Genomic DNA, 11445 nt, shown 5'->3' with positions numbered 1-11445 from the left:
CTAATATTCATTCTGTAAGGATAACAAAATACACTGCTAAACAAGGTGCTTCTCCCCATTGAGCACATTGGTGTGCTGTTATTTGAAAAATATGTGCATATGGTGTATAATTCTAGTACAAAAATAATATGTTGAGACATAGTTTTAGTTTTCTGTTTCATTTTGCAAGAGATTTGAGATGTTTTGGTCTTTGAATTGTTAGTGAGGTTTGTGTGTAAAGTTTTGAGAAAATGAGCCTAGTTTAAAAAAAAATGTGTGTAAATAATTGTAAAAACAACTATTAATGGCACGCTTTGCTCTCTTTATCCTTCACCTACCGCATTGCATCAAATGCACCCCGCCCCCCCCCCCCCCCTCCCCCTTCCCAATCTCATAACATCGTGCTAAGCACACTTGCGTTCATCTTCGTGTATCAAGCGTATTGCTTTTAATCGACACAGGAGAAGGTTCGCAAATACCGATAAAGGCACATAATGCAGACTGTCGTCATCAGCGCTGCTGGTATTTCTGATCTTCGTCCACGATCGTCGCTCCTGCAGATGCGCGCGCTCATCGGCCTGTTCGCGTGCACGGCGGTCACTCCGGAGCGTGCGCGTATCGTCCCCAGCCGGCTTCCACCTTTACCGCAGTAAAAACGGAGCTACTAAGATACAGGCTACTGAGAAAGGAGCCGGAGGATTCGTTACGGACGCGCTGAGAAAACGAGCTCGCCCTCTGAAAGGACATTAAAGGACACTGCGCTAATGTACGCAATTTAGATCAGAGGGGGCAGGTAAAACTGGACATCATTAAGCAGCTGAATTCCTTTATCAGTGATTTTTTTTCTCGTTCATTTTCGGCTTAAGCCTACCAATATTTCGACCTTTATCGCGGTCGTCCTTCACTTATTTACTGTACTCTCATGTGAATGTATTTCTTAGAGCAATATTGCTGGAATGTTTTTAGAGACAGACATTATAGGCACGTTTAATTAACTAATTAGTCTGTTCAAACCGAAAACGTCGCATGAATGTCCGCAGAATTATTTAATAAGGCATGCGCCAGGGACATAACCGGCTTTAATTTTTCATGATTGGGCATAATTAGTGCCTTTAGCAAAACGCGTGTGATGTGCATAAACACGAATATTAATACATGGTAACGATATATAGTTATTTGCAAGACAAAGAACATTTAAGCGAAGTATATTTCACTGGACGCTATACTTTGCACTTTATTAAGTTATGAATCATTAAAGGGAATGAATAGTTGTATGCTAGTTTGCTTTCGGTGCACTGATACCAGAATCTCAGGGCGGTAATGCTGAAATATCAGGGTGAATGATTTATTCTGATGGTGAGCTTCCTTCTCATATAAACATAGCATGCAAAAATATAGATTTATTTTTCAGTGATTAGAAAAATATCTTAGAGTATATGTCATGTTAAAAATATATAGGGCCTACGTTTATATAAAAAGCAAAACAGGCCTACAAATAGATATCAGCAATAAACAAAGTATGTAATTGATTAAACTGTGATTGAATAATAAGCCAAAGACCGAAAGATAGCACTTTGACGAAAGCGACTGATATTAAGTCACATCATTTTTTGTTAAGACTGCTTTGAAATTTTTCGAAGCAGTAACTTTGCACATTCTCCGCTTTTAGGCTGAAATACAACCACTTAGGCTGAAGTGTATGCTATTACTGACGTTGAAGGTCTAAAACAATCATTTGTCTTCCACTGTCTGCACAACCGAAATTCATATTCTTTCTGCACTTCCAGCTATCCATTGGAATGTAAGTGAACATTTATTAGCAAAAGAAAATAATTAATTAATATACTTAGGTCGGTGGCGTTACAGAGCGGAGCTGTCATTGGTGCGGTTAGACTTACGTATTTTTTTAATGGCTCTATGAGGAACCTGCGCAGAGTTGGAAACCTGAAGTTTAGGGTTTAATTTCTGCATCTTCATATTGTACCTTGATGCATAATCATAAATAATAATAGCAAGTTTTGTGGGACCACTCCTCTTCAAAGTGACATTTCTGAAATTACAGTCCAGCGGATTGCGAGTTTCTCCTACTGTTTTTGCAGCGTAAGGAACTTAGGAAGGGCTACTTGTAAGATAGAATAAAAAGGTTTTTTTTTCGTGAGAATAGTCAAGGCCAGCAAAAAGGAGTTGCATTCAAAAAGACTAGAAAAGGGAGAGGGAAAAAATAATCACAGCCGAAAAGAAGAGCGGAGCCGGTTCCCTTGCGGACTTTCCTGCTGGCGCTCGGCCGCGCACTCCTCTGCCATGTCGCCCCTCGGTCTGTCTGCACTGCGGCTGCTGCTCGTCCCGGCTCTGCTGTGTGCGCTGCACGGTAAGCGCTGTTCCGATGTCACGTCATAAAAACAGAAGAAAATAAGATAGCCTTCCTGCTTTCTTTCTAGGGCAAACTGTACTGACCAAGTGTATAAACACTCTCACTAACGGAAGTCTGTGACAGGTTACTTAAATTAGTGGTGAAAATGTTGTGCTGATTTATATTGCTTCCAGAAACAGTAACGTTTTTTAGCTCACTGTGATGTGCTAAAGTTTCAAAACCAGAGCTCAGACGGTCGGCAGTATGCCTGAGTACTCACCATTGCCATATATTCATATCTTTATGGGGACTCTCCATTCATTTCTATGGGCAAAACCCTAATCCTAACTATGACAACCTTAACCCCTACACAGTCCTAACCTTAACCATAAGTAACCAAACAAAATACAAGACTTTGGCATTTGTAGTTTTTTGATTGCAGTCACAGATTTCTCATACAATTGAGGATATTCTTGTGGGGACTGAAAAAATGTCACACACACACACACACACACACACACACTACAGGCTATTTAGAGACATCGATCCACCTGAGGCACTTCTTTGGAAATCTACACAAACACAGGAAACACATGCTTCCACTACATGCACAAAGTCAGGACAAGATTCAAACCTGTTATATATAAAACTCACATAAAGTCACTTACTGTACTTAATTCAGTAAAATATTGCAAATTTATTGTTATAAGAAAAATCTTTTTTTTTTATTTACAAAACATATATCACATTAGAATCAACCAGTAGTTTTCAGTGAAATTCATTTCAAGTAGTAATACATTGAAACCAAAATTAGTTCTAAAAAAGCTGTTCTGAGTTAGAAATTTATTGACAAGTAGTCTCATTTGGGTGCTTTTTAATTAATAACACTCTTGCCCCTTCTGTTTAGTATCCCATTGGGACCCAATGACTAAAATTGCAATTAATAGTAAAATGGCCAGAACTCAACTAATGAGTCAGTCAGAAAAATTATGACATTTAAGAAAATAAATATCTATGCAGATGATTTGTGCATATGTGTTAAATGTCAAATCTCAGAGCACAGTGTTTTTTCTACAGGACAGTGTTCCTGGGCTTTTTTTACTCTTACTGCTAGGCGGGTTTCCAGAAACAGAACCAATATGGATGGATGGATGGATGGATGGATGGATGGATGGATAGATGGGTCTTTTATGTGCCAGTTGCCAGCACCAGTTGTCATTCTCACAGCCGACCGTTAGACTCTGAGTGTGAGTCTCCTGGCTTGTGTTCCTGAGTTCATGCTTAGTATGACATCAGCCTATTAATTAGCCTTCCTGAGACATCATGGTGCTTTACTCTCAGTTGGGACATGTGCCCGTAATGCTGTCTGTCCACCACTTCATGACACATTGTCCATCGCATCTTGACTTGTTTTAATAGTGCTTATGATGAGACAGAGAAGGTGTTCTGGTTGAAAATGCTGACAGTACAGTTGACATCTTCAAAATGTACAGAAAAATGAAGACTTGACTTGCTGGTAGAATCTGTTCAGCTTTATCACAGTAGCAGCAGCCTCTGTTGGGCAAAGCTGAAGCATCCTGCTATTAGAGTACAGGCTGAAGGAGCAGTATGAATACAACAGCAAGGCAGAGTGGACTGGATGTTTTGGAAGCGTCTGTATAGCCATGTATTAAACCTTTCCTGCAATGAAATTTTAAAAGTTTGGTTTTAAAAGCAAACACTTTATTGGCTATAGGAGACACCGAGGTCCTCAGTGTCGACCACTTCCCGAACACTTGGCAGATCTAATTAACAGTGTCCTAATTAACAGTTCCCTGTGGAAGTATTCACACAACTCCTATGGTGTCTTATATTGTGAAATGGTAAGTTGCCATGTGAAGCCGCACAGTGGCTCGCTGGGTACCTCTGCTGCCAGCAACTCACAAATCCCAGCAGTCCCAGCAATTTCCGTCCTACTTCAAAACTCTCTTTTTTGTGCAAATTACTGTACAAATGTAAAAAAAAATTATAATAATAATTCAACTTTTGACATGTTAGCTGCAAACGAAATCTTCAAAGTTTATCAGTCAGGTTTTTGAGCACTTCACAGCATTGAATCTGCTCTTTTAAACATGACAAGTAATTTACTACTGACTATTGATTCTGCATAGTGTACCATTTTGATTGTGTTACTGTAGATCTCAGCACACCATTTCATACTGTGGACCCTTAGGTGCTGACTGAGTGTTTGGAACATTGCGCTCACATTTAGGGTGCTACACTGAATTGGTTCATTTCTTACACTAGGGAAAGGTCATTCTCAGTTAATATTGTAAATTTCCTCTATTGCTCCATTAGGTGGGGGTTCTCCAAGGCCCCATTGTGGGGCCAGCTCTTTTAAACATGCACGATACCTTTAAGCAATATTTTTATATTTCTTTTCATTGTTACATTAATGACACCCAGCTCTATCTTCGCGTGAATCTCAATGACCCAGTTTCTTAGACTTGTCTTCGTGAGCACTTGAAAAATGTAAAAAAAAAAAAAAAAGTTAAATAATAATAATTTTTACAGCTAAATGATAGCAAATTAGAAGCCATTTTATTTGGTCAGCTAAAACTCACATTGCCACCCTACGTTAAGCTATACCGAAAAAAAATTGGGGTTGATCTTTGACTCAGAAATTAAATTTGATGAACAAATTACTGCTGTTGTCAAACCTTGTTTTCTCCAGCACCGGATGATCTCCAAGGTCAAATCACTTCTGTTTTCAAGATCCACAAAATTCATTCATGCTTTTATTTAATCCCATTTGGACTATTGTAATTTATACCTTGGTGTCAGTCAGTCATCATCTATCACGTTTACAAAGTCTAAAACACTGTTGCTCGACTTAACTGGTGCAAGATTGAGGGATATCTCACCCGTCTTAGTCTCTCTCCTTTGGCTGATGGTACATTTTAGGATTCAGTGTAAGGCCTTATTGATTACCTTGAAAGCCCTAAATGGATTAGCCCCTTCCCATATAGCAGATTGATTTTATCAGCTCATCACACAAGATCCCTGAGGTCCTCCTGACTGTTCCTCAGGAAAGGTTTAAATTAAAGGGTGACCAGACTTTTTCAGTAGCACCACAAGGCTTTGGAACGATATGTCCAGCTACAGTAGGGCTGCCTCTTTAGCTTCTGATTTTAAATCTAAACTGAAAAACAAAAGATTTTTATTCTTTAGCCTTTCAGCAGGCTTAAAAAGTATTCGAGAGTGGATTCCCAGTTCATATGTGTGTAGTTTATTATTCGTTACTCATTAACTCTGTACAGCACTTTGGTCAATGAAGGTTGTATTTAAAATGTAATTATTTATTTCCTTTTTTGCTTCTGTCTCTGCTCTGTAGCTGGAGTTTGCATGCTGCCCCCCCCCCCCCCCCCCCCCAACTGGGTTTAGAAGCAGTTGAAGCATCATACAAAATGATGACTTATCAATGCTGAAGGAGAAGATTCCTAAGGGCAAAACTACATTTTGCTTCTGATTCTCGTAGTTAAATGGCATTGCTAGTTTGACTATAAGATCCCTGTAGTCAGATCCCAGAACAAAATATATGCAATATATGCCAGAACAGTTTATACTGTATAGTGTATTTCCTGATAACTATAGGAATGACTTTCAGGATCCCTATCCATTGTACAGGCTGATGTGGGCCAGATTGTGCCCAGTCATCTCTGCAGTTTGGGGACGGGTTATGGATAGCAGTTCTTGAGCCTTTCTATATAAATAACTTTCAGAGCTTGGACTGGGTCACCGGCTTCATGGTAGCATGTTGTTCTTTCTATGTTTAACCATCTTCCACTGGTTCCACTCCATTGCTGCTTACACTGGGCACGTTGTTCCCATAATTAAAGCAGCCCATGGGTTCTTATAAGCGCCTCGCAGGTTCCAGCAGTTTTGCTCCCATCTCTTCTGTGGATCTGCTTCTATTTTTCATTTTGTTCTCTCCCTCTGGGCTGAGTGTCAGTGACTCTGCAAAGTCTATTATTTCTATCCCGGAACAGTGTCCCTGTGCAAGGCCGCTTGTGCAGAGGTGGACTCCGACACACAGGCGGTGGCTGGCCAGGGCTTCAAGCTGGGCTGTATCTCCTGTAAGAGGAGGGGCGAGGTGGAGGCCACCGCCACTGTGAACTGGTACTTCCGCCCCAAAGGAGAACACAGCTATATTCATGTAAGTGCTGCAGCATGCTTAGAACCACTTTTCGGGTTATTGGGTCCCAAGATACCGTCATCCTGTGTTCGTCCAAGGACACAGTTTACTATTACCATTACCTAGGGCTAGTTGACTTGTGAACAGTGAACAGTCCTTGAGGCTCAAGACATCAGACCAAACAGTGCTTCATTTTACATGTTCTCGCTGGAGAAGCTGCTATATAATATGAACAGAATGCATGTTCTTTCTTGACATTTTTGCCCTTTTCTCAGATATACACCTACGAGGAGGAGGTACCCTCCATTATGAATGATCAGTTTGAGGACCGCTTGGACTGGAACGGCAGCAAGAACACGGCAGACATCCAGGACGCTTCAATCTACATTCTCAATGTCACGTTCAATGACACAGGAACCTACCGCTGCTTCTTCAACCGCATCCTCTCCTACCCCTACTACGAGTTCCAAACCACAGCCAGCAAGGTGGTTCACCTCTCCGTGGTAGCCAAAGGTAGGCTGGCTCTTAGGAAGTGGGAGAGGCCATGTGCATGTCAGAAGTGTGTGTGTGTGTGTCTGTCTGTCTGGTCCAGGTATACATAACATTGTGGGGACCAAATGTCCCCACAATATGATAAAAACCTGTTATTTTAATGTTGCGGGGACCATTTTTCTTTCGGTCCCCACAAGGGGAAATTCAGTTTTCTATAAATTTGTGACTGCAAACACAAAATTTTAAATGACAAAAGTCTTGTATTTTGATTGGTTACTTATGTTTAAGGTTAAGGCTGGGTAGGGGTTAAGGTTGTCATTGTTGGGATTTGGGTTTTACCCATATAAATGAATGGGCGTTCCCCATAAAGATATGACTACAGGTCTGTGTGTGTTTGTGTGTGTGTGTGTGTGTGTGTGTGTGTCTGAGAGAGAGAGAGAAAGAGGGAGGGAGAGGATGAGTAGATCACACGTCGTTAGTGTGATAGAAGACAGCGTGCATATATACGTGCGGGGTTAGGGAAAATACTTTGAAAGAGTAGTGATGGCTAAATACTGAGTACATTACCATACATGTATTCAGTAATGTATTCCATTCTAGTACATGAAGACTAATGTACTCAGAATACTTTTAGCTGTGCTGTATCATTATTTGTTTTTTCTTTCTGCAGTACTGAGTGGTGAATTTGTTAATTGCTTTTTGCATATGAGCAGCAACATTAATTAAATATCTGTATGAATGGATTTGAAACATATGAAAGACCAGAGGCTGCAAGTTTTTTTATATTTTTTATCAAGCTCTCTTTTTACTTTATGACCTCTAGCTGATTAAAACAAATTTAAGTCACATAATGACAAACAGATGTGCATAGGTGATGAAGTCTATGCGTAAACGATTATCCAAACCTTAAATGATCAAAATCAAATGGAAAACAACATTTAAAATCTTCCTAAGATTGCATGACAAGATTGCATCTAATCAGTTTTTTAGAAGTAAAAGCAACATAACAAATTGGAAATGGCCATATTAATTTGTCACAGATTAATGACATTGCTTGAATACATTTAACTGAAGTTTTACACATCACATATCCTGTGTCTAAATCTTCACATTACAATTTTGCTCTCATTCCTCTAACTCAATGGAGGATATCTGACTATTGTATTGCATCAAAAGGACCTTCCCATTTGGTTACGATTTGGGGTAAGAAGGTTTCTGCCGTGACTGAAACGGCGCTGAACAGCCGCAATGCTGTGTTGTTCTTGAGGAACATCAGTTTAAAAGCTGATGACCAGCACATACCACCAAGGGAAGCAGGGGACGTATAATGCTAGCTAGGTTTGCAGGTAACCCTGGCTTGGTTGAGTTTTAACTTGAAAGCATTGCTTACCTCAAGATGTTTCTTTAAATTAGAAGTTGAAAGCATCCATGCGGACAGAGTCTTTATTATTAGCAGGTACAACTGGCATTCAACAGTAAAAGAATTTCCACTTTTTTGTCTGAAAGTTGGAAAGATGATGCTTGTATTTCCAAGACACGAAAGCACTACAGTAGGTCATGGTTGCATGTGCTGATCTACAGCTTACCACTGCCCTCTATTGGACAAAGGGAAAAGTGTGCACCTGATGATGTAAAACAAAGACAAAAAAAACAACAAAAAACAGGCATATCTTTTAAAAGATTTTTAAACTATATTAATATAATAGCAGATGCAATCAAAAAGTATTATCTTACTTTTAAAAAAAGTAACTGAGTTCTAAATAGTATAACGTAATGTGGACTGGATTCAGATACTTAATTTTTGTATTCTGAATACGTGTCGCTGTTACATGTATTCCGTTGCATCCTTGTATATATTTACCCATCTGCCCTAAGTTGGCGACTTGTATCACTGTATCTTATCATCATGAGTTCTAAAACAGCGCAGAGCCACACAGCACTTTCATCATATTTTATGTTGAGTTTAACAGCCATATATATATGCATATACATATATACAGGTATATATGACAATTTATATATATGTGTGTGTGTGTGTGTGTGTGTGTGTTGTATATAAATCATACATGTAAATGAGCTCTTGATATCATTGATTATACTTTAGGTGGTGTAAGGTTCAGCAGGTTAGGATGACGTGCCTATGATCACAAGGCTGCGGAATCCAATCCTTTAGTCAGTAGAGTGATTTCGCTGTTGGGTACCTGAGCAAGGCGCTTAACCCAGGCCCAGAGGGAACGGCTGACGCTGCTTTCTCAATAAACAGATGTTGCTGCTGAGAATATGTGTCAAGCTTATGATATTCCCACTAGGCCCTTAAACCAGCAGCGTTCTGTGTCCATCATGGTGCTTGTGTCCATCGACGCAGCTGAATAATCAGGGAGATGATGTAGTTCTCTCTTCTAGCCACCAGGGGACTAGCATCCATCATCTCTGAAGTTATGATGTACGTGTCCATTATCGGGCTGCAGCTGTGGCTCCTGGTGGAGATGATCTACTGTTACAAGAAGATCGCTGCAGCTGGAGACGAGGCACTAAGACAGAGCGCGTGAGTATCACCCCCCCTGTGATCTGTGTCCCCTATTTCAGGGTGTGATTGTCATCAGTACCGCACTGCCATGGAAGGGTGTATCGCCTGATGTCACCTCTCATTTCTGACACCCTCAATAGCCTCGTTGGCCCTTTTACGCGACGCCAGGCGTCAGCTCAGATGCATCTGTTTCTCTTTCAGGGAGGAGTATTTAGCTATAGCCTCGGAGAGTAAGGACAACTGCGCGGGGGTGCAGGTAGCGGAATAGCACAGGTATGTTTCTGCACCCCTGTGACCCTGGTGGCAGTGTGGGGGGCTGTACGGCCCACTGAGGCGTTTTTTCTCCGATCTCAGGATTGACACGTTTACCAAGACACATCGCTAAACCCCCCTGCCATCGCTTACATAGCTCTCCTTACCCCATCCCCCCAGCCCTAATTTATTCAGTGTCGGTTGTCTGTAGGGGAATAAATAAAGACAATTTATTCATGTTTTTGATGAACCTGGACCTGAAACAACCTTGTTAGCAAACACGGATGACGAATACAAAGCAGCGGCTGTTCGAGACACTTGAATAGCATGATGTCACCATTTCTGTATGCCTGCACGCAGTGCGGCTGGAATAGCTGTTCCTATTGGAATCCTACTGAATAACGTGCCCCTTAATGGACAGCATGGCCATGCAGTGTGACTGTATAATACTGCCCTAAGTTGTCGACTTGTATCACTGTATCTTGTCATTATGAATTCTGGAGCAGCACAGACCCACGCATCACTTTCATCTTCCAAGAATCAGTTCACCTAAAAATGATCCACAGATTTGTAAAGCTTTATAGGTCATGCAGATTTATTTATGCATTAAATAGTTCTGAAAGAATATTATAGTATGCATATGACTTGTCATCTGTTCAATGCCAAGAGGTCATTCGAAGGGATCTTCCCTAGTGATGCTGGGGGAGGGGGGTCGTTCTAAAACTAGTACAACCCAGTCAAAAGCTTTCCTGCATACATAGCTTGAATTGCACAGCCTATTAGATACCTTAGCCATCTCTGTACATAGGCTTCAGTGTCTCTCTGCCTTTTCTAGCATGTCTTCTACTGTGAGATGTTTCTAATATTAGATGTACTACACCTTGGTGCAGGAATTACCTGCATCTATCAGGGGACAACATGAATGGCTAAAGAAACAGAGTCAGAATTAGACTATGTATGCATAGATTTGTGATTGTTCTCAAGGTGTATCTTAACTGTAGAAGTTACTTATACAATTATCTTAAAAGTTATCTTGAACTTTATGTGTCATTTGTATTACATGTTTTCCCTTGCACTAGTTAGATAGATCAACCCAATCAAAAGATATTCTGCTTATAAAGGTGACACATCTGACCAAGCAATAAAAAGTAGAATACTGTTAGACAATGTGATGAGTGCCAGGACTGTAGTTCTAACAGCAAGACTTGAGGTGCAGTTACATGTTTCTACCAAAAGGTGGCGCAGTATAACAGCATGTTCTTTAAGAAACCTTTACAGATTAGGCACAGAGAAACGGTGCATGTGTGAAGGCTGTTGCTTTGGGTTATGATCTGTATCTCTCAATGTATGCCAATAAAACACCTACTGACACATGCTGGCTTCATTCTAGTCTTCTTTCCAATTCTCCTTAATCCGTGTATTTGTTATAATTCATATGTATGTTGTCTGGATGATGAAGCTGTGAAAATGCCAGTCTGCAAGCAAGTTTAAGCTGTATCATCATCCCTCCATTATTTATGCCAACCTACCTCCTAGCGCTCTGCCCTCCGACAGTAAACCACCCTTTGCAAAAGTAGCGGAATTCATGTTTCTGCATTCCTTGGACATGACTATAGTTACCATCATTGTTGAATAAGGGTTCGGGTTTGGGCTACACACCTAAATAATATT

The 11445-nt window shown here is 40.5% G+C and overlaps 1 protein-coding gene across 1 annotated transcript; it reads left to right on the top strand.

Annotated features, from left to right (window-relative positions):
- Positions 1-373: 373 nt before the first annotated feature.
- On the top strand, positions 374-11145 carry LOC111834092 (sodium channel regulatory subunit beta-1-like). The gene is made up of 5 exons (XM_023793018.2): positions 374-2347; positions 6358-6524; positions 6779-7016; positions 9399-9540; positions 9724-11145. The coding sequence occupies exons 1-5, from the start codon at positions 2281-2283 to the stop codon at positions 9788-9790; spliced, it is 681 nt and encodes a 226-aa protein (XP_023648786.1). The 5' UTR covers positions 374-2280; the 3' UTR covers positions 9791-11145.
- Positions 11146-11445: the final 300 nt, after the last annotated feature.

The sequence above is a fragment of the Paramormyrops kingsleyae genome, chromosome 23, assembly GCF_048594095.1.
Source record: "Paramormyrops kingsleyae isolate MSU_618 chromosome 23, PKINGS_0.4, whole genome shotgun sequence".
NCBI lineage: Eukaryota > Metazoa > Chordata > Actinopteri > Osteoglossiformes > Mormyridae > Paramormyrops > Paramormyrops kingsleyae.
Note: the sequence above shows the minus strand (reverse complement) of the source record. Positions and strands in the feature narration are given on the sequence as shown.